Source organism: Hetaerina americana, unplaced genomic scaffold (assembly GCF_022747635.1).
Source record: "Hetaerina americana unplaced genomic scaffold, ioHetAmer1.1.p SCAF_2, whole genome shotgun sequence".
Lineage (NCBI taxonomy): Eukaryota > Metazoa > Arthropoda > Insecta > Odonata > Calopterygidae > Hetaerina > Hetaerina americana.
This window is the reverse complement of record NW_027286763.1, coordinates 31,729,616-31,753,615: the sequence shown is the minus strand read 5'-3', so window position 1 is coordinate 31,753,615 and position 24,000 is coordinate 31,729,616. Positions and strand designations below refer to the sequence as shown.

Genomic DNA, 24,000 nt, shown 5'->3' with positions numbered 1-24,000 from the left:
CTTCAAGTATATTGAACTTGAAGAAATATTGAAGACATATTTCAATTTTTAATTGCTGTCAGCATACCCATTGGTAGATTTTTGCAAAAGGAAAATATACTACATGCTGTAACAAGACTAGGAAGCTATGACTTCAAATCAACAAATAGCTCTATAGACTGTTTCAATATTTGATAATTTGTCTATAAAGCCTTCTGTGTTGAATCTGAAGGTTGAACTCTGAAACATTACCTCACTGGAAGTGCATTGCTCTGTGCAATCATGTTAATGACTCCACTCTTTAATTATATTTATCATTTATTATAAATTTTATCATTATATTAGGTATTTTTGACCTTTAATATTCTTATAGGTCTTTCAAAATTTATGAAACAATGGCTTATATGAAAGTATACATGTAGCTTATTTGTTCAAAGAACTAATTTTTGTCTTTCATGACAATAGCTGTTATTACAGCACCTATATTAACTTTGCTTGCTCTCTGTTTTATCTGTTTATTTCTATCACAATTCAGTGGCACATCACTTGTTAAGTAAATTAAATAATAGCAGTAGGCATTTAGTTATGATAAGAAGAAATTCAACATACCAGTATTCAGAAGTATGGCAATTCAAGAAAGTCTTACATTGCAAATGATGTATTACTCCACAACTGTTGAACTCTCCAAATTCAAACATGAAATTTGGCGGATGCCACATTCTGTAAACCTCATTCATTCCAATTTATCAAAGCAGAAAAAACTGACACGAAAGTTTTCCTCCAAAAAAAATATTTTGTATATTTAATATCCAAACATTTAGTTAAACATCATAAAAATCTTTCGAACAACTTTCCATTTATTTGATTACCTTAAAATAACAAAAATGTGGGAATCCAACTGTTGTTTCAGTATTTTTATAAAAGATAATATAAAAAATGTGTCACATTTTATGCGTGTTTATGTTTTTTACTATCATTTGAAACTTTAAACATAAACTTAACATACAGATCGTATGTAAAACTTGGTGATTACATGAAACTTCTCAAAAGTAATGCATATAACTTCTAATGAGGTGATAATTTCTTTGAAGATGGTTGAACTTCTGTTTACTATATCAATTGTTGATGGCTTGATAACCATCTATTTACCAGAATTATCAGATTTGAAACTGAGGACCAATGTTCATAAATGAGCCAGCATGGAAACAGAAAAAGAAGAAAAATCCTTAATAATAAGTTATAAACAATATTTAACTATCAACTAGAAATAATTGAATAGAGTGAATGGCTTTAATACAAATATATTAAAACCAAGCCTCAGGACTGCAACTGTAAGAATATTTCATGGTTGAGGTCTGGTGTGCTAGATTTAAAAATCCAACTTCCTTAAAACTTCTTGTGTGATAGTGTATATTCAATGACATAAGACTTTTCTCCTATGACTAAATAGTTTAAAAGGAAACATAAACATAAATGCATTGGCACAGGAAAGTCAAATTCTTACTCACAGTATCAAGTCCGGGAAATTTCTTGTTAACTTCTTCAAACTTTTCTTTGATTACTTCAACCAAAGAGGAGGCAGCATTTTCTGGTGAACTCTGAGCTAAATCATAAATATGTGATATAATATTCCTCAGGACAGAGAAACAATATGTGGACTGGGATCTGAATTCCTTGGGTGAGTTCTGTTGGAATGCTGAAAATAAATCAAAATGTGTGAAGAACAAAAGAAGTAAAATTAATTATTTAATTTTTTCTAGTTGAAACAGACCTTCATTCATGGCCCAATTCATGTTCATACTTAAGTGCAGTTATCATCTCACACGCTTTTATTTCTGAATTAAAAAATAATGTACAGCAAGGTTATGTAATCATTAATGGATAATTTTGGTAGATGAATATTGAAAGGTTTCAATATTTATGAGATCATTGCGATTTTGAATGAAGTTGCCATAATAATTCTATGATAAAATGGGTGAAATCGAATAATTGCTTTAACCTATGTCAATCATTTTATGACTGTGAATAGGTAATGCCAGATTTAACTTAGTGAGACAATGTTGTTTCAATGCAGAAACAATATGGTCGACAAGGCTTAACATTTAATTCAACCAGGCTATCTTCAATTAGCTTATCATTGTTAGTGGTCTCCATTGTTGTGATAAGGTTTAATTTTTCAAAAATTAGAGGTTCCACAGATTGATAAAGCACATTTTTTAATCAATAATTGGAAATTGTTATTATACATAAGTTAATTTACATGTAATTTTAAGTTCCCTGTGACATGGTAGTTCAGAAAGCAGTGAGAGTTTGGTTACTGACCAGAGGGCCTGGTTTTTATGGATAAATGAAAAAATATTGAGTTTTTTGCAGTGTTTGACCCTTCTTTTTCAAAGGCCTAATATCGAAAGATATAAAAGTAGAGTTGTATGAAGTTCATGGGACATCTGCTCCTGCGTTTGCAACTGTTGACAATGGGTTAAATGAGATAAAAAATGGTCATATATCCACAAGTGATTCCACTGCTAAGACATCCAGGGTAAGAGACTTCCTTTAGCATGAATGACAAAATCCACATTATGGTTTTGAGTGATTGACAGATCAAAGTTCATCAAAGAGTTGAGGTCACAGGTATATCACAAGGTACAGAGTTTTCAATTGTGTGTATCTGAGAAATTGGGTGTGAAAATTTTTTATGCATAATTATTGCACTGGTTGACCAAAGAAATCAAGAAAATATATCCTCAATCGACGAAGAAAACAACAATTCTCTTCCATCAAAACAATGCACAGGTGCACACCTGTGCAGCTTCAATGGCGAAATATGGAATTAAAGTTCCAGTTATTACAACTCCCACCATTTTCGCCAGATTTGTTTTTTGTTTGACCTTCACAAAATTTGTTTTTCTATTCTTTCTGAAGGACTTATTGAGCGGCCCCCATACTTAGGCAGGCAGGCTTTCTTTTCATTAAAAAATAACCATCACAAACCTTACCATACTGATTAGTAACTTTTTATTTATGTGGCCACATAAATATATCTCTCAAACTACTGAACTGATTTCAAGGGTTGCTTTAATAAAATTTGTGCATGCAAACTCTTTTAGACTTTTCAAACATTATCTGTTCTTTTGTGCTCTCAAATTACAGGTTGATACTTAAATGCTCTGATCATAATGCTTTCCACCTCTGGTCCACAATGCATGTCATTGTTCCTAAGTATTTAAAGACTTTTTCTTAGAGTACAATTTCTTCAAGGAGAGTTTGAGTAACATTCTGAATCTTATAAATTTAAACTAAATTGGTTTTATTTGCATTCATGATCATATCATTGTTTTTTGCTCAATTCCCTAGCAAGATCCAATATTTTGCAAAAATTCTGATAAAACTATTTATGTTATTAATACATCATTGATGCATATTAGAAATAATAGTAGTCTTGTGATGCTTGTGGTACAGATTAGGATTTACCTATTCTAGGCCTTTGAAAAATCAATGAAACTTTCAGCAATTTCTTTCACATTATCCAGGCAATCTGATAGATCTTGATACAGGGTAGTTTATTGATTTTCCCCAAAAAGTTTTCAAGCCGATCTGTCCACTTTAGCATTAATTTTCTTCTTTCCAAAAATCTTTTGAGGATTCTTCCTAATTGTCCTCCCTCCTCACATTCCCAACCTTAGACTCTTGCGATGGCTCACAGAGTACTGCATAGATGCATATGATCAGTAACTTCCAAGAAGACTGGCATACACATTATGCATCACATGTTATTTAACACTTCTTACAAGGATTCATAGCCAAAAATCCTGTTGATTCAAGGATTTTCTTGAGGTTTAAGATGTGCTTAATAGCTTAAAAGTGAATTGTTTTCATTATTGAGTAAAAATAATTTTTTTCGCATTGCATTCAAAAGGAATTTGAGAATGTTTTCAGTAAACTCTGCTTCAACGTATGGATGTTGACATCCTGCAATCTAGAGGGGAGACAATAGAACTTTGAAGCTTGATAATAAACCATTACTTCCCCTTTTTTACTTACTCCTTTTCAAAGGATGTTAATGACTTCAAACAAATACTCTTGGCAAGTTAAAATGCTGGGGTAATAAAAAATATCAAAATATAACATAAACTTATAAGAGCATGGAAAATATGAAGCAGTCTGTAAGCCCCCTTGTACTATTAGCCAGTGCACAACATAGAAATGCTAACATACACATTTAATTCTGTGATTGAACCTTTTTCATAACTTTTGATTTTACTAATGGAAGTAGTCTTTACATACAAGTACAATACTTGTACAATTTTTTCAAGAAGGTATTTTATAAACTTACCTTGAGGACAATCATTTATGTGCTGCAATATGTAAACAAACAAGGCTTCCAATAGTTCCTTATTGCCACTTTTAAGACTAGGATGAGTACATTTTATCATTCTCTCCAAAACCACAGACTGGTGCTCTGGACTTCGATCCTTCATGAGGTCTTGAAAGTCATCATAGGCATTCGGAACTAAAAATTAACAATCAAAAGGCTTTCTTAGAGACATTCATAAGACAATCTGGTAAAAAACAAACCAATTAACTTCCATTCTCTAAGAAAATAAAGAATAAAATAAAGTTGGATTTTACTGCCCTGACATGGCTTAACTAAATGCTAAATGTGTGAGCAGTAAAATAATGATTCTACTTTACCGGAAAAAGTATATGGAAGTTCCTTCCGAGCTTTCTCCATTATAGCCTTTCTCTTTAATAACTCTTCTCGAACTTTGTATTCATTTTCCAAAGGAGTATCATTAGTGCTGGATGGGTCTGAATTACTCAGCTTCATCTTTTTTACTGAAACCAGAATTAAAAAGACATTTATATATAACATGAATTACACATGATACCACTTGTTCAGTATGATTACATTAGAACCTTAAGTTATAGTAAAAAATGTGTACCACCAACTTTGCAACCAAGAGGGCAGTATACACATTAACAAATGAATTCTAATTATAGCAGTAAAAAAGTATGTATGCGGAAACAAAATAAAATGAATTCTACATAAATGTAACAAACACTATGAAAGTAGGGCTGCAGAGACAATAAAGTATATGAAGACAATTCCAACTACAATAGAAGAAATATCTGTAATCATGATACAAAAATAACTGAGAATTTAGACTATTACTAAATAATAACTAGCTAGGTAAGGTTTTATCACCTCATACCCCTATTTTAGACTTTGGTGTTATACTGAAAAGTGGGATTCAATGGTGGTAATTGACATCAAGGGCATAATTAGTGTATAACTTGAAAAATGACATCATGGAACAATCACAAGATTTTTGTGGACAAAGATGTATTATGGGATCCAAAACACCTAAGAATAACCAAGGTATATCACCTCAATTTAAGCACCCTAAACCCATTCAAAAAAACTGGATCACACCAGAAATTAGACATTTGTCCAGGGTATTAAGGATAAAATCGCAATATAATATGTCCTCTATTTTATTTTTATTTATTTATTTATTCAGTATAAGTCCGAAAACAGCACATTTTGGCCTTTACATCGAACTATTAACAACGATAACAATGTCACATTTACAAACACCCAAGCCCTAGATGGAGCGAAACTCACCCAGTCGGGAATCGAACCCGCGACCCTTGGAATGGCAGACGAGGACGTTACCCCGCCGCCACCGGGGCCGGCCGATAACACACTGAACCATGAATATTCTAACTTAAAAAAGCTGTACCATATTATGATAAAGAAGTCAAAGAAAGAATATAATGATAAACTAATCTTAAATGCAACCAATAACACAAAAATGGCATGGCATATTATTAAACAAAATTCTAGATCTAATGTTGTGGAGTTACCAGATCAATTTAGGAATGATAAAAATAAACCAGTGGATCCAATAAAACTGGCAAACGAATACAATAGTTCCTTTTTAAAGCTACCAATGGTTAATGAACAAGAACCTCCTCATGATATCAATATCTCCTTTACTACATCTTACAAGTCTATTTTTCTTAAACCATGTAGCATTTCAGAGCTTCGCTCATACATTACCAAGGTAGGAAAGAAAGCCTCAACTGATATAAATGGTATATCAGGAAAAATAATTCATAATTGTATAGATGAAATTTTAAGTCCCTTACTCTTACTTGTAAATCAGAGTCTGAGAGAAGGCACATATCCTGACGCACTAAAAGTATCCAAGGTAATACCAGTTTATAAAAACAAAGGAAAAAAAATGATGTGGGAAATTATCGGCCCATATCTATTATCCCCCAGCTAGGTAAAATATTTGAGTATGTGTTAAATAAAAGGCTGACAGAATTTCTTGAAGGCAATAACCTGCTATCCCCAAAACAATTTGGTTTCAGAAAAGGGAAGTCAACAGAGCAGGCAATTTTCAATGCAGTTGACACGATCATACAACAAATTAACTCCAAGCAGAAAGTAATGGGTGTATTCTTTGACTTGTCCAGAGCATTTGATATGGTTGAGCATGATAAACTCTTGTTTAAATGTGACCAAATAGGTATTAGAGGCAAAGCACAGCAATGGTTGGGAACATACCTCAAAAATCGGCAACAAAGGGTAGCTGTCCAGAAGAATGGGAATACCTTCCTCTCTTCACCATTAGGTGTTGAAAAAGGTGTTCCTCAAGGGTCAGTGTTGGGTCCAACTTTATTTCTCATTTATATAAATGACCTACCCAAAAAATTACGTGTAAATCCTCTCGGTAACTGTGTCTTATTTGCAGATGATGTGAGCTTTGTGTTGAATCAGAAATCCTTTGAAGATTTGATGACTCTAGGTAAAGCCATTATTCAGGACATGGGCATGTGGTACTATGGGAATAACCTTATTCTTAATGAAACGAAAACTCAGGCCATGATTTTCTCTGCAAAAACCTGTCATTCTGATAAAAGTACGTCTCAGCCTATGTCAAATAACTGTAAAATTATTGATGAGTATAAATTTTTGGGAATATATTTTGATAAATACCTGAAATGGGACCTGCACATCATAAATCTAAGTAAAAAATTAAATTCTGTGTACTATCTTCTTTCAATTCTGAAACATACTGTTAGTATGGATGTTTTGAAAACGCTCTACTATGGTCTTTTTTATTCTCTTGTGTCATACAGTATCATAATCTGGGGAAGTTGGTCATCAACTAAGTTAAATAAAATATTTATTATTCAAAAGAAATTGCTTAGGTCCATGTGCAATAAACCCTATAGAGCCCACTGCAGACCTCTCTTTCAAAGCCTTGGCATCTTAACTGTCCCTAGTGTTTTTATTTATAATTCGATAATTTTTGTAAAAAAGAACATGCATCTATTCCCATCAAATAATGGCACACACGCCTATGGGACTAGGACAAGAAATCATCTGTGTGTAGTGACTGCTAGCATGACAATGATGTCCAAGGGACCTCGTTCTCTGTGCATCCAAATATTCAACAGGCTTCCCATTAGTTTAAAAAATGAGAAATCACTCTCTATTTTTAAAAATAAGTTATATATGTACTTAAATGAAAAATGTTTTTACAGTGTGAACGACTACTTCAATTCTGGGTAATTCTAATTTTATATTGTGTAAATCCTTAACTATATGTGTAGGTGTAATTTTATTTTCTTTTCTCTGGCTAGTAATCCAGTTACTGTACTTCTTGACGTACCCTATACGATTACATAATTGTATGATATTTTGTACCATACTATGTACTTGTCAATTGGGGAAATAAAATTATTATTATTATTACAATAGGGCTTTGGAAAAATTCAACCCCTTAATTTTGCCCTTTTGCTATGATGGAATCACATAGAACTTAAATATAATTATTCTAGAATTTTTACTTACTTTATGGATATTTAAGAAAAATTTGCTTTTGTACTATTATTTTATCGTATATACATAATTTCAATCATTACTATGAATATAATAATGTATTTTTGGCAATAAACTTGTTAATGTGCAATGCATTTGATAGCAAAGTACTCTATGCAAATGCATTCAGAAAAGATCAACCCATGACCCCATTTCACCTAAGCAGATAGTGATGTCAGACAACTTCCAATCCATAAATTCTGCCACAGAACTTCACAAGAATATTCATTCTCAGTTGCTATGCTTCATAAATATAATCAAGTATCTAATTATGTATTCATTATTAACATAGAGTTTTTATGCGTTAGTAGTTTTCATGAGTTCACGGTGCTCTGCCTCTAAATTCTGAGGTCTTGATACTGCACTCAATCAGGGTTTCATGTCATATGTAGAGTTAATATTTATTAAAGGGTTTTAATTAAGCCTAATATTCATAGAGAAAATCTACTTTAGGATTATGGCCGAATTTTCACTGTCTTATACAATTTCACCATTTTCTGCTTTCATAGATTCTTAGAGCTGCCTATTTATCATGTGCTTATCTATAACCATATGGATCTTGGGTTGACTCCAAATATTTAATCATCATTTCACTTTGGAAGGTGTGCACAGATTTGTTTATAATCATTTTATTCTGGCTAAATATCCCCAATCCATATCTGGCCTTTGATAAAATAAAATCTCCTTTAGCCGTAATAAGTTAGCAACACTTGTCCTGCAATGAAAACAATATTTGCTGTGATGGCTTGTGGGAAAATAAATTCCACGACAGTGACCAACAGCCTCTCAACCAGAACACGCTTCTGCAGTAGTTTTCGTGAATGTTGCTTCGTCGCCAGGGACTAACTACAGACCCAAACACTCAAACCCAATTGGGATCATTGACAGAGTTCAAGGGACTCTGTTGAGGATACCTGGGTCTGAACAGATATACACTATCAGTGACTCTTTACGGGAATAAATTCTGCACCAGGGACAAACATGGAGCTAACACACTCATGCACAAAATGGGCCTCACTACTGAGGTAATATTACTTAAATTGAGCAAGGTTAGCAAAAAACAGTGAAAGACAAGAGTTGGTAGAGGCAAAAATTGGAGGAAACAATGACAGTAAAGGGGATAAAAACACGGGAAAAATGAGATGAATTTAAGCAGTAGTAGTATTAAAGGGAGCGACCATCAGCTAAGGTCATTTGCACCCTCAGGGATGGACAGGAAAGATGAAGGGTGGAGAGAAACCCAGAGTCGGCATTAGCCTACTCTTTACATAAGGCACCAAGGGGTCCGCAGCTTAACGTCTGGGGGAGCATTACAGAGGGTTGGCGGGGGAGAACTGAAAGGGAGTGAGGTGATTTTAGTGAGGAACATTCAAAAAATGACAGAGAATTTGAAGTACTTATTTTAAAGTAAGAAAAGGGATGAGCAAGGAATCAGTCTCAACTAAAGGTGTGGATAAGATGTTTAAAACAGTTAATAAAAATATTTATTTCTTTCAGTAACAATAATAAGCTTAAACATTTGTTGGGGAACACAAAAGACAAGATCAACACAGTCAATAAATCAGGAATTTACCAAATATCTTGTTCGTCATGGGATGTTTCCTACGTGGAATAAACACGTAGAAACATTAAGACAAGATTCAAGGAACACATCACCAATTTTAAACATAATAGACCGGAAAAATCCAGCATTGCTCAACACTTACTCAACACAGGACATGAAACCTCAGAAAACAATCTTTATCTCATTTAACAAACAACCAATTATTTACTTCACGCTTATTTAAGTCTCTTTATCCACAAATTAAAAATGAACGTTATTCATAGCTACAACGGACCAATTCCTTACTCATCACTTTTCTTAATCAGAAAATAAGTACTTCAAATTCTGTCATTTTTTAAATGAGCCCCTCTTAAATCACCTCACTCCCTTTCTTTCTCCCCCGCCCACCCACCGCAACGCCCCCCCTCTTTACCATCATTGGTTCCTTTAAATGTGCTTTAACCCCCATTAAATTTCCCCTCTTTCCCCCCCCTTTTATTGCCAATGGTTCCTCCAATTTTTGTCCCCCTTCTTAACTAAGGATATACATTGAAAGTTTGTCCATTTCCTGATTCAATAAAAATCTTTTGTTGCAAGTCCTTTTTCTTTCAGTTTGCTAAAAAGTGCTCTTTCCCTGTGTTTTGCTAACTTTGCTCACTTAGAGTAATATTCTCCCAGTAATGAGGCCCTTTTTCAATGTGCTATTGATTGTTTTCCTGAGGACTTGTGAGTTTGTCAGCTGTATTTGTCCCTGGCATGGAATTAATTCCCATAAGCAGTCACAGATAGCGTATATCTGTTTAGACCCAGGTATCCTCATCGGAGTCCCTTAAACTCTGTCAATGATCCCAATTGGGTTTGCGTGTTTGGGTCTGCAGTTACTGGTGAGGAAGTAGCATTCCCGCCAACTTCTGCAGAAGAGTGTTCTGGTTGACAGGCTGTGGTTGGTCACTGTCGTGGAATATCTGTTCTCACAAATCACCCAAACAAATTTGGTTTTCACAGTGAGACGAGTGTTGCTGACTTATTACGGCTATAGGAGTTTTTATTTTATTAATTTACGAGGCTGTAGAGCTCAATTTCTTTTATCTGGCCTTAGAATTTTATTTAGTTTTTAAGTTTACTTATAGGACGACTATAGACAATATTAGACAAGTTGGACAATAATATATGAAGCTGAAGTTTGGCCACTACATACGGGAGTAGCTAACTGGCCCGGAGCACTCTCATTGGCCATGCCATTGCCTGACTTTCCTCAGGCACCCTCATTGGCTGTTCCTGGGTGAGGTCAAATTACCTTTATCCACATCGAAGATAAGTATAACAGTCCTCACAGTTGAATTTTTTTTATCAGTATCGGGAAATAGTGATTTTCCCTTGTCAACACTTATTATATCCAGTGAAATTAAATTTTACAACCTGGTGCTGATCACACATATTCAGCACTTGCTGAGAGGCAAAGCTTTCTCTCTTCTGTGGCCCTTTGCCAAACACTGGCATGGCCAATAAGAGCATTCTATGCCAGACAGCGACTCCCAAATATAGCAGCAAAATTTCATTGAAAATCACTTTGACTGGAAGTAGTCTTCAGGACTGGGGGCATAACTGTGGTCCACAAAGCCAACCTATGACCAAAATTCCAGGATGAAGCAAAAGCAAGCAGTAAAAGCAAGCCTTTGAAAATGATGTAATCAGTTTAAGGAGAAAATATGATTACAAATTTATTTTGTGGCATTTTTGTTTGGTTTGACAATATTTGCAGCTATTTGGTGCAAAGCAATGTCTGTTTATAGATTGCCCTGTGGAATTTAAGAGAGGGCAATAGAACTTTCTTATCGAAGTGTTATGCTCTTCTACAATAATACTAATTTGTTTGATTTTTGAATGACTTTCTGAAGGCAACATTTTCAAAGAAGTTCCCCCTTTTGATAGCAAGTGAGGCAATATTCATTGCAAAAATACAAGCGAAGTGCATGGTGCCTGTTCACAACTTTCTGATCCACCTCACATTAAAAGTATTCAAATAATTTTGGTGTCATGTTATTTGCTTTTTGTTAAGATGTGTTACAGAAATTATGTACCCACTATTTCCTCTGAATATGTTATCCACCACAAGCCCTTCTGCAGCTATTTGTTGTTCACCCAACCTTTGATTCACTAAGACAATTCAAAGCAAAGCAAAATAGTTGGCTCATTGGAAAATTCACCCTTTAAAAAAATCATCTTTTACTTCAGTTCAGGTATTTTAGTAATTGGCAAGAGTTTAGTGACATTTTTATAGTGTATTAGCCAGTCATTTTAAAGAAGCAAGGTATGAAAACTCAACAGGTAATGGAAATTCCTGGAAGTAGCATGGCAACTTCATTAAATAGGCAATGCAGAAGCCTTAAGAATAATGCCATGTTTGTAATTACATAATGTAATGCATATAGAATTATACCTGTTGAAACATGAAATGCAGTAATTCATTTCCCTTTGCTATCTTATGATACATGTAACACTTATTCTTCTCCAATATTCACACACCACAAAATTTAATATGTATTCTTCTTATAACATGAAAATATTTACCGTTTTCTGTCTCACTGCCATCTTCAATGGGTACCTTGTCTTTTTTACGTTCTTTTGTCAACCGTCTTTGTGACTTTTTAAGCTTATCCTGCTCAGGGTGTTGAACAGCTGAATCATTGTCAGATGCAATTTCATCGACTTGCATTTCTCCTGTTTTATGACAAAATGAAAAACATGTCACGATTAGAAAACTCAGAATTCATTTACTTAAGAATAAATTCCCATGAATTACCTACTGTGGGTACTCCCGTCAGAATTTAATTACAAAAACAAGAATTATAAAAAATTCCAATGGAACTAATTACTTAGTAAAATGTTGGTGAAAGGTATAGCGATTCAATCCAAAGATGTATATATTGGAGGTTATTCGAAAGCCGGTGCTGGTCATTTTCAGTTAGTACAAACTCATGGGATCGAGATACCACTGAAAATTTTTCACACCGCTGGAATTTGAACCTAGGCCCTCTGGGTGGGCAGCTAGTACAGTAGTCACCGCACCATCTCAATCCTCAAAAACAATTTTTATCTGTGCAAAAATTTCAGTTGGCGTTTTTCCTTCCGTGACAAGGAACACTATGACAGCACGCACCTCACATTTGTCGGGATTTCTTATCAACATATTTCACAGAAACGGCCACTATGAGGCGAGTTCCGGTACTAACGAAGGTCGCTGGTGCCTGTCATCTTCAGAGACTACCCCCAGTAGCACTCAGCGTTGCCAAATATTGAAAATAAATTCCCATGGCACGAGAGCTCCAGAGTACTCTTACATTCTGGACATGCCTCGTATGTTCAAACATGTTATAGGTAAGATTTCAAAATTTATAAAATCAAGTCTACACGATTCTCTATTGGGAATCTTGGCCCTTTATCTAATAACTCTATTTTGCACGATGAAAACTTCGTAAACACCCATTACAGGGCCTCAAAAGATAATTCCATAGCACATTCCTTTGCAACATTCGTTCTGCGATATTTCTCATAAAGAAATATGCTCATTTAGTGAAACAACTTTTCACACAATTAATTTTATACATGTTAAAATATTCCATGCTGAAAAAAATAATTTATATAAAACATTTCAGAGAAAATTTTAAGTACATTATTTACGATCACGGACCATCTTCATCTCTTCCATCGCAGAATAAAGTAACAAGTAAAAAGAGACATTTCAGGCGTGATACATGGTGGATTATCATAATGAATTAAAAATTGGCAATTTTCCACGAGTGGAAAATTGCCAATTTTTAATTAATAAAGTAACCAGGAATGCAAACTCAATTTGTAAAAGAAAAAATAATCAAAATAAATAATGTTTTATTTATCATGCAAACCTAATTCCTTTTTACTAGGAACCTGTCCACAGACATTATTTCTTCAGTTGCTTCAAAATTTTGCAAATATGTGACTCATAATTATCATTAAATAAATTTCTGACATGCATCACCACTACCTTATTTAGGAGATCTCATATGCAAAGTAGGATGCAACAGTTTCCCATGGCCTCCACATCACATTGAGTCCACTGTTTTGGACTTAATACTTCTTAAAGGCTCATGGAATTTCTGAATGATAAACAAGCTGGGGTTTAGTTATCAAATTGCCACTTGCATTGGCATAAAATAGCAGCATGAGATTATCTTTCATTGGTTTATGGTTCGGCAATGCATTCTCTTCTTCTGCTACCTGCGCAAATACACAGGTTTGTTTCCGGATGTTCTTCCAGAAGGGACCCATCTCATCAAAATTAAAAATCTGTTAGGGTAGGTGACCTTCAGCATTGACGAGTTTCTTAAAGTCAACAATAAATTTCTCTGCTGCCTTTGTATGAGATCTTACTGCTCCACCATGCCTCACAATGCCATGGATGCTAGTTCTTTCCATTAACTTCTCAAACCACACATGGCTCCCCTTAAAAATTTCTTCAGCCATTTACGATCCAGATATCTTCTTAACAAAGTCTGCAAAAATTACTTTCCACATCTCACAAATGATATTCTGTGTCGCATTTCAATTACCTTTCATTTATCCATATGATATGCCTTTCAAATCATTGATAATACGTGTCTGTTGCATAGATATTCTTGAGACTCTCTGTGAAGCATCCATCTCCTTAATTTTTTCCTTCTACTTGAAGAAAATGAAAATCCCTGATCCTGACAGATTCTTGAGGTGCATACTAGATGAACCACACTAGCACCTTATTCTTGATTTTCAATGATTTCACATTTCATTTCTACTCTTAATGCTTTCTTCTAGTGGATTTTTATTCAGGGCCATTTTTAAAACTATGGACAAAATTTATTATTAAAATTAGCACACAAAAATCAATAATAACATGTCTGAACACAATTTGGAAAAATGAATGATCACTAGTAACACTAAGATGCTAGCGATATGAGTACTGAACATAAATTGAAGAAGCAGGTACGCCATTTCAATTTTTACACTGAAAATATAAGCTGAATTACTTCCAGGTAAAGATTCCATGGGTTAGTTCAATCGATTCAAGTCCACTCTTGGCAGATTTTCATATTTTTTATCACATACAGCAGCAAATGACTAAAAATAGAGTAAAAAGTTGAATTTCAAACTTGCTACATCATTTTGAACATTACGTTAACACAAAAATAAAAGGGAACTGCTATTTTAAGGCCCAAATATGAAATCCCCATAAGTTTTTAAATTTTTTTACTTATAACCCAGTTATTTAGAAGGCCAATTTTTTTTATTCCTTGAATTTTGAAATTATGAGGTTATTCTGCCCTAGATTGACAGATGCATGATAATTCAAAACCAAAGAGATGACAGCAGGCAGGGTAAGAGAAGTAAGCTGTCACTTTGAAGATGCAACATCAAGGCTAGAGAAATACTAGGGAAATTACTCATAAAAAATGAAGTGCAAAACCTTTTTCACTTTCACCATCAGAAGATTCCAGTACTAGGTCTGAGAAGCCATCCTCACTCCCATCATCATCTTCTCCACTGGCCTCTTCACTTTCTTCCCCATCCTCTCCTTCCCTGGCCTCCTCATCAGTATTTCCTCCACTTTCACTTTCCTTCTCTTCATTCACTTCCTCATCCATGACAATTTGCTTATCATTGTCTGCCACTTCTTCAACATCACTCTCCAATGCAAACCTTTTAAAGGAAATAATATTGTCAGAGGCAGAAAATTTGTGGAATTTAGTACCAAAAAGCTTAAAGCACTCCCAAGAAATAATACTCATATTGTCGAGGCACTGATACAGTCCAAACACTAAGTGTACAAAGCCTTCATGTATGGGCAGCATAACATAATTCAGATGCAAGCATGTCAATTTAAATTTTGCAGACCATCTCAATACCAAAGATCAAGACAACTGAGATGCTACCCCAAAATAATAAAATAATTTTGGATGATATTGTACGTGCGAAGTAAGCACAACTCATTACTGACATTCAACTTCCATTTCCCAACCTCCTAAGACCTCATGCAGTGACTCCCAGTAAACCTCTGTAGAAAATCCCTCCCACACTAACATGGGTAACCTGCTTTTGATAGACTTCTCACCCTTCTTTCTTTATACCCTTATCCTTCAACCAATTCCCTTTTAGACACAAGACCTGTTCCTTAGGATGAACCCTTCCTCTCTCCCTCCCTTCTACCTGAGAGACCTCCAAACACCCCTTTTTGAAACTCCATTTTATATGGCTACAATGAGGTTTGTGTAACAATATAAATTTGTGTGATAATAGCAAAAACAGTACAAAATTCTTGTACATTACCTTTATATATTTCAGTTCAGGAAGGGAAGAGGCACATATGATGCTAGAGTAATAATAATATAGAGGAATATTGAATACAATCAGGACGTATTTGCCTGTTTGTAGTTTGGAAAGGCATTTGACCGAGTTAACTGGGCAGAACAAATGAATGCATTGCAGAAAATAAGAGTGGATTGAAGGCATAGGAGACTTATGCACAATCTGCCCAAGGTTAGCTTCCGATGTCCATGCATAAAATAAATGCCTGTTATTACATGTAGATTTTTGTGGAAAGTGTGGAAAATGAAAATAATACGAGGAGGACCCAAAAGTAATGACAATTGGGCGGCGGTGGGGAGCGAGAGTGGGGGGAAGCCTTTGTTCGGCCAATCTTAGGTCAGGCTCACGCCACCTGCGTCAGTATTCACAGCCCCATTGCTGTGACTGGATCAGCCCATCTGTGAGAGCTGTTCCAATGAAACAACTTTTTCATTTCGGATAAAAACGTGATGGCGGATTATCAAGAGCAACGCGCTGCAGTAAAATTTTGTTTCCTGTAGGGGAAATCGGCTACGGAAACTACTGTAATGCTCAAAACTGCTTATGGGGAAGCTGCCCTAAGCAAAACCAGAGTCTACGAGTGGTTTACACGTTTTAAAAATGGTGAAATGTCAATTGAAGACCAAACCCATTCAGGCCACCCTTCAACATCAAGAACTGACAACAAAGCCGACAATATCAATACCCTTATTCGTGAAGACCATCGCAGAACCATTAATCAACTCTGTGAGATGTCTGGAGTGTCATGGAGCTCAATTTAGAGTATTCTATCTGAAGATTTGCATATGAAAAGGGTTGCAGCCAAATTTGTCCCTCGCCATCTCACTAATGAGCAAAGGGAGAATCAAGTTCAGGCAAGTTTTGAGCTTCAAAATCAGCTCGAAGAGGACCCTGATTTTTTTCCAAGGTGATTACTGGTGATGAATCTTGGTGCTATGGATACCGTCCTGAAACAAAGCAGCAATCAAGCCAATGGAAGACAGCTGGCTCTCCTCGTCCAAAAAAAGCTTGCCAAGTGAAATCAAAATTCAAGACAATGCTCATTTGTTTCTTCAATTGCAAAGGTATTGTGCACTCGGAGTTTGTTCCCCTGGGTCAAACTACCAACCAGAAGTTTTTGAAGAGATTGAGAGAGAGTATCTGGTAGAAAAGAGCAGATCTTTGGCACACAGATGACTGGTTCTTCCATCATGACAATGCACTGGCTCATACCGCCCTCGCCGCGATGCAGTTTTTGACAAAAATTGGCATGACATCGATTTTCCACCCCCTCTACTCACCAGAGTTAGCTCTCTGTGACTTCTTTTTGTTCCCCAAACTCAAAAGGGACATGAAAGGAAAGCGTTTTGACACTGGAGGAGGTAACACAAAAATCGCTAGAAGGCCTAAAGGACATCCCAATAAATGAATTTCAGAAATGTTTCGAACAACGGAAGCATCGCTTGGAGAAGTGCATTGTGGTCAATGGGGAATACTTTGAGGGTGAAAAAATTTAATGTAAATATATTGAGAAATAAAGAATCTATAACAACATTCCTGTTATTTTTGGGTCCCCCTTCGCATATAATTTATTTAAAGATAAACCACAAAAAACTGCAATATTTTAACATTAAATTCATGAATATAATGAAAATATAAAAAAATGCCAATATTTATTTTTGTTATAATATCCCTAGAATGGAATAGCGACTTGCACTTAATTTTGATAGGCCTTTATAAACCTGAAAACGGATAATTTCACGGCAATAAATTAAAAATACCCGAGGTACAAGTACACTTCACTGATATTTTTGTATTCGTACAACAGTCAGCTAAGCCCCAATGCATACTATTTCAATAAGAATAAATTTCTGTCAATTTTTAATCAATTAACTCATATACTGCACAAAACGTACCACACCTATCCTTAGGTATTGCACAAACATGCCCTCTCAGCAAAACATTTGGGCACCACTGATATCAGCTCCAAAACTTTCAATTATCTGAAACAAGTTGTGCAACTATGAGAATAATAATACATAAAGCCGGCCCCAATGGTGGCAGGGTAATGTCCTTGCCTGCCAACCCAAGGGTCATGGGTTCAATTCCCGCCTAAGTGGGTTTCCGCCACCTAGAACTTGAGTGTTCGTAGTTGCCTTTAATGTAATGTGTACGGGTTAGCGGGAAAAAGGGACTATAAAGTCTAAATCTTGCCCCAATAAAGTAGAAAAATAAATAAATACATAACTAAATACTTTTCAGCTCTGCACATTTTTGTACTTGTTTTCTTTCAATACCGAAAATCATACATAAAATTGAAACTCGCTACAGTTAAAATCATCTAAACATACCCATCGTCCAAATCATCAGCACTCCTGTGCTTATGTGAGTTGGGATTCTCATCCAGAAAGCCATGCATTCTTCTCTGCCTTTCCAATTCCAGTTTATCTAATTTCTCCTTTTCTTCCATCGCAATTTCTTCTTCAGTTTTCAATTTTTCAGACGGCTAAAACAAATTTTTAAATAGTCAATTTTTACCAGCACTGATAAATAAAAATTCACTCAATATTTACGGATAATAATGCATATACTTGAGAGTATGCCTTATATTTAACAGGCATGGTTTTTTTTATCAATACTGGGCTGGATGATAAAGTATATAATTTACTTCATTCATAGCTATTATTAGGGTATAGTCAATAATGCAAATACATTTGAATATTACTATAAGGTTTCCGCATGCAGGGGAAAGGAACTACGAATCTTGTCTATGAGTGCTTAATATCAAACTACACAGCACTTCACACTGTCTGAAGAACTACAAAATGATGATCAGTGATCAAATATGCTGGAGGTATTTTATGAATATCCAATTGACTCATTTAATTAATAATTATGTATGTATATCATAACAATATGATACATATAAATATAACCATTACCTTTAATACATATCACAAATTTGCATAAATATTGCATACAAGTGAAGCTTGCCTAATACACCAAGTCCATTAGTTGTGAATTTCGCACACCAGGGTAGAGGCTAGGACCTTGTGGTTTTTCGGGAAGGACTGGAAAAACATACGCAGCTTATTCTAGATCTGTACTGAACATACACTGCACTGCACATCGGGCCATACACTGCACTGAACATCGGGCCAAGAATAGAGTCCGGGCCCTCTGTCCAGTAATCCAGTGTTCCTCCCACTGAACTAGCACATCCCTTTTAAGAAACAACTATATTACATTCACGAAAATGGTAATACATTATCACAATAATCATGCTGTTCCTGAGGAAGACCATAAAAGACCCATTCTTCAAACACTCAAGGAATGGACCAGGTTCCATTGAGAGATTATTTAATTAGGGAATATAATCTTTAAATTACCTTTCCTCGAGCTTCAAATTTCAGCTCTTGAACAGCAAGGTCATAAGGATCCACTTTAGGTCGTTCTTTTACAACATCAGCCTTTGGCTCATTGGACTTGCTATCATTGACAGCTGGTTCAGAGCTGCCAAGTGAAACAAGTGGAAGGAGATCTTTCCACTGGGTGTCTAATTTGTCAGTTAATTCCAACGTCTCATCTTGCATTTTCTGCTTTTCATATCGTCTCTTTTTGGATTCTGCAATGAGCTGATCGATGAGTTCTTTCCTTCTTTTGGCTTGGGATTCAGTTTCTTCCTTCTTTGTCAAAAAACCACCAAAATGAGCTTCCTTCACAAACTTTGCTGTAAGTAATATAAGCAATCGCGATAACAGCAGTGAAACACTTAATATTTGATCGCACTAAAGCAACAAAGGAATGTAGATACTCGTAATGAGTTAACTGGTGCAACTTACCTTCAAGTTTCCCCTTTTCATCATCTTCATCATCACTCTTCGGATCGTCAAATTTTTCTATCTCACTCAATGCATGACCACGATGAGTCAATATTTCATCATCGGCGAGATTGTATATTGATTTCTGTTCAGACAAATAAATCCACTATAATTTGGTTAACCCTAACATAATATTACTGATATGTAACCAAATGTTATCTGGCACAGACGTACCTTATGAGCTTTTACACGCTCAGCTGCGAATCGTGCTGTCACTCTGTCATCCGAGGACATATACTTACTCTTTTCACCAATTCTTCGATCGAAGAACTTATTCGATTTATTTTTTAATTGGTATTCCCTCAGAAGAGTGGCCTTTCTCTGTAAAGTCGTAAGTATGAAAAAAATAATTACGCTGACTATGGGCCGACAACAAATTCCATGCTCGAAAGCCATACCTTAGTGAACGCTTTTGACCGTGCTACACCCGGTAAACCTTTGTCGTGTTTCAAAGTTCGACCGACCACAGCGAACTTTTGCCGATTCACATGGACTTCAAAGGGATTGGTGGACTTTTTCGGTTTCTCTTTCACTCGGTCCGCAAGGTTGTTCTTTGATTTATTCTTAATTTTAACCATTTTAAATCTTATAAGAGTTATTTACAGGCAAACACCGCAGTTCAAAACATGCTAACGAGGATCTTAACACAGTATTTGCTCAGAAATGGCAGTTAAAGTTGTTTGAAAAGCATACATACACAGTTGACGAATTAAATCGATATCCGAATTACTACCTCGGTTAGCTACCTTGATACTTTTTGGAAGCATGGGCGATGAATGCAAAACAAATGCAAATCGAAATTTTTAATTTTAGTTCATTGTTATTGAGCAAGATGACACCGTCGTACAAAAACATCGCTACTAACGCCACTCGTGGCCATCGCGATGAAGGCATTACTGATTGTGTTTCAATATGGCGAACGTTAGGGATAGTGATACTTCGCTCTGGCTTCACAATAAGTTAGGAACATCAAATGACTCGTGGACAGGTGGTTCTATTTGTTCTCAGCTAAATGCTGAAGTTCTAAGAAACATTAAGGATTGTTTTCCAGATTTACAAACACAAGTTAAACTTAAACTCTTGTTATCATTTTTTCATATTCCATTGAGGAACGTTGAGGAGGTTTGTATTTGGAATGTGCTTTTAGTATCGTTTTTCTTGCTGACGAAATCGAGATATACACTTAAATGTACGCAGGCTCAATTTTGCTGTCATAGATTAGACCTGCATAAATAAACTTGTCTCAACGGCGATGAATGTACATTTCTTGAATCAATAACTTGTTTAATGCTCATTGTCATGTTATTATATCAGTGGAAGGTTGAGTTAGAAGAAATTCTTGAAGTAGCCTTGGTTGATATTGACCAATGGGTATCGATGTTGGCGGAAATTATTAAGACATTTCCTGCGACTGGGTCTCTCAACACTGATGTTTCAGAGGTGGATGAAAACAGGAGAATATTTTCTGATCTAGTGAACGATCTTAAGAAACTAGGTATGTTACACGATCATTTTACTTGGAGTTTATATTAATGTCATCCATCGACTTATTACTATGTGGGTCTGTTATTGTTTCAGTGAGAAAGCATTGTGATTTAGGGATGTTGCCTTTAGAATGCCATTATTTAAACAAATCCGCACTGATTAGTGTTGTTGGCCAACAGGTTAGTCATTTTTTTACTAAGGTTAAAATCGCTGTAGAAAGTCGAATTAGACTTATTAAGATTTAATATTTTTATTGCCTTTATTTCAAATATATTCTTAGCCACAGCCTACTAAGCATTTCACCCTAAAACGTAAGCCTAAGTCTGCTGCGTTGAGGGCAGAACTGTTACAAAAATCTGCTGATGCAGCAAGTAGCCTCAAGAAAAGCACTGCACCGACAGTTCCTGTACGTTCTAGGGGTATGCCAAGGAAAATGACTGACACCAGTAAGTTCTGCACAGGCCCTTATTCGTAAAGTTGAATTAATATCTTTAAATTGTCCATTTTTTATGTGATATCTATACTTCATTATTTCATTTATATGCTCAAATAAATATAAGCTTAATATTTTTTGGTTTTACTCCATAGCATTTGTTTCCCATGTTAGAATCGCATTCATTGCCTCTTTTATTGATTAGGCTTTTGGCCAATTTAAGTGTACTTATCAGGAACTTATAACGATACCAAAATTTCTGGCTCACGATTGAAACAGTTATAATTAATTAGCTTGGTGATGTACACATCATTGTTTGCTTTTGGCAAAGTCCAATTAATGATTAATTGAAAAAAGATGTGTTTTATTCAACATTAGTTTTTCAATACACCATTAATTGGAATTGGTAAAAAGCAAACTAATGCTGAAGATAACACATCTCTTTTTTCAAGTGCGTTACCAAAGTGAATTTAACTACTATTTTGTAAGCATTGCCAATTTAATTTATGAAATGGATTTTTCACAAAAATTTGAATATATTTTTGAGTTTTCACAATTTTTTCCCTGAGTCAGGGTCAGCTATCGAAATCTCAATTAACTCGAATTTAGTCACTGAAACCTAGGCAGCAGACACTGACCCGGTTGAATACCCCTGATGACTTCACCTTAATCATGCAGTGAGAAAACACCAAATATTACTTTCAAAATGTATTTGGCTTAATTCCCTAGATGTCTTTATAAAAGGAATTCACCAATTTTAACTTTTCCTCCTTGGCATCCTCTTCCACTTTCTTTGCTCCCCTATATACCCTACCCCATGTAAATATTGACTAGTGGCAATATTTGTCACATTAAATGCCAACCAAGCTTCTGTTGTTGATCTATCGTACATATTCTAAAACACATCCCTGGTTTCCTTCCAGTCATAATAGTCCCTTCCAGTTCTCATTACCATCACACCTTTCCATTCATTAAGTGTTTCTCTGACTTCCCTTTAGCACCCCATAATATTTCCAGAATCAGACAAACATTATGCATTTTAGAGGATGCCTCAAACTTATTTCCACAGAATATTTTGAAAACAACAAAGGTCACCTCTGCCATTGGTGGTTCATAATAAACTTTGAGGAAAAGTACAATGGTTTTGATTCTGGCTATGCATTTATTGTCATTCTCTCAACGTACCTTTCATCACATTCTTTAGTGACCCATCACTTTAGGGTGTTTCCATTGCATTCATATCCACCATATCTTTTCAGCACCCTTGAAAGGAATTCCAAGCAAAGTGCCCACCGGGGGATTTCGGTCCCCTGTCATCAGCCCACTGTCAAGGCCCCTTCCACGAACTCCAGCTGGCCACAAGGATCGTGGCATCAAGTTGCTTGACATAAATGAACAACCCCTGGGCTATGCTCAGGCAAAAAAGAGGAAGCGCATGCAAGGTATGTCTACTATATGTCCTTGATTCTTGTGGCTCTTCCCTCAAGAGTCATTCCTTGCTGTCTTGGTTACAAAATATTTATTTTTCCAAAAATATGCAAATATCAAAAGGTTTCATTACTTGAAATAAATATACTTAACCTGCTGAGTTCGATGTTTTGAAAATATAGTAGTAACAGTTATTTACTGTCTAATAAAATTCATAATTACTGTCTTGACTTATTGGAAATTATTCATTATTTAAAGATACAATCTTAGCAATGTTTTATTTTCTCTTTCCGTTTGTGCGTTCTACTGAAACCAATCATGTGGTTGGTTTTAGTGGATAGAGAATTTATTTCAAAGAAAATGAAATAGCATTTGAGGAAGTTCATATATATATATATATATATATATGTATATATATATATATGTATGTATGTATATATATGTATATATATATATATATATACGTATATATATATATATATATATATATATATATATATATATATATATATATACACATATATATATATGTATATGTATATATATATATATATAATGGGCTGACACAACATAACACAAATAGAAAAGAATAGACACATATAAAAGAACACTTACACGGTAAATTGTTCGAGCTTTCGGCCCTCTCAGGGGCCTTCTTCAAGAGAGACTGAGTCAGTCTCTCTTGAAGAAGGCCCCTGAGAGGGCCGAAAGCTCGAACAATTTACCGTGTAAGTGTTCTTTTATATGTGTCTATTCTTTCTATTTGTGTTATGTTGTGTCAGCCCATTATTGTGCCGCTCGTATGAGTTTTTCCGGACAATCGTGGTATATATATATATATATATATATATATGTGTGTGTGTGTGTGTGTGTGTGTGTATGTATATATATATATATATATATATATATATATATATATATATATATATATATATATATATATATATATATATATATATATATATATATATATATATATATATATATATATATATAT

At 35.0% G+C, this 24,000-nt stretch overlaps 2 protein-coding genes across 2 annotated transcripts in view; one reads left to right on the top strand and one right to left on the bottom strand.

Annotated features, from left to right (window-relative positions):
• l(3)07882 (Nucleolar protein 14 homolog l(3)07882) overlaps positions 1-20,423 on the bottom strand; it is a 39,016-nt gene extending 18,593 nt beyond the window's left edge. Inside the window, exons 1-10 of the mRNA XM_071585357.1 lie at positions 20,056-20,423; positions 19,832-19,978; positions 19,619-19,742; positions 19,166-19,506; positions 18,128-18,282; positions 14,899-15,131; positions 11,991-12,140; positions 4,672-4,815; positions 4,313-4,489; positions 1,488-1,675 (exon numbers count right to left, since the gene is read on the bottom strand). Of these exons, the coding sequence (XP_071441458.1) occupies positions 1,488-1,675; positions 4,313-4,489; positions 4,672-4,815; positions 11,991-12,140; positions 14,899-15,131; positions 18,128-18,282; positions 19,166-19,506; positions 19,619-19,742; positions 19,832-19,978; positions 20,056-20,235 (1,839 nt within the window). The 5' untranslated portion in view covers positions 20,236-20,423. The remainder of the gene's footprint in view (positions 1-1,487; positions 1,676-4,312; positions 4,490-4,671; positions 4,816-11,990; positions 12,141-14,898; positions 15,132-18,127; positions 18,283-19,165; positions 19,507-19,618; positions 19,743-19,831; positions 19,979-20,055) is intronic.
• A 120-nt stretch (positions 20,424-20,543) lies between these two features.
• Nelf-A (Negative elongation factor A) overlaps positions 20,544-24,000 on the top strand; it is a 24,036-nt gene continuing 20,579 nt past the window's right edge. Inside the window, exons 1-5 of the mRNA XM_071584944.1 lie at positions 20,544-20,779; positions 20,972-21,152; positions 21,236-21,321; positions 21,423-21,588; positions 22,835-23,017. Of these exons, the coding sequence (XP_071441045.1) occupies positions 20,570-20,779; positions 20,972-21,152; positions 21,236-21,321; positions 21,423-21,588; positions 22,835-23,017 (826 nt within the window). The 5' untranslated portion in view covers positions 20,544-20,569. The remainder of the gene's footprint in view (positions 20,780-20,971; positions 21,153-21,235; positions 21,322-21,422; positions 21,589-22,834; positions 23,018-24,000) is intronic.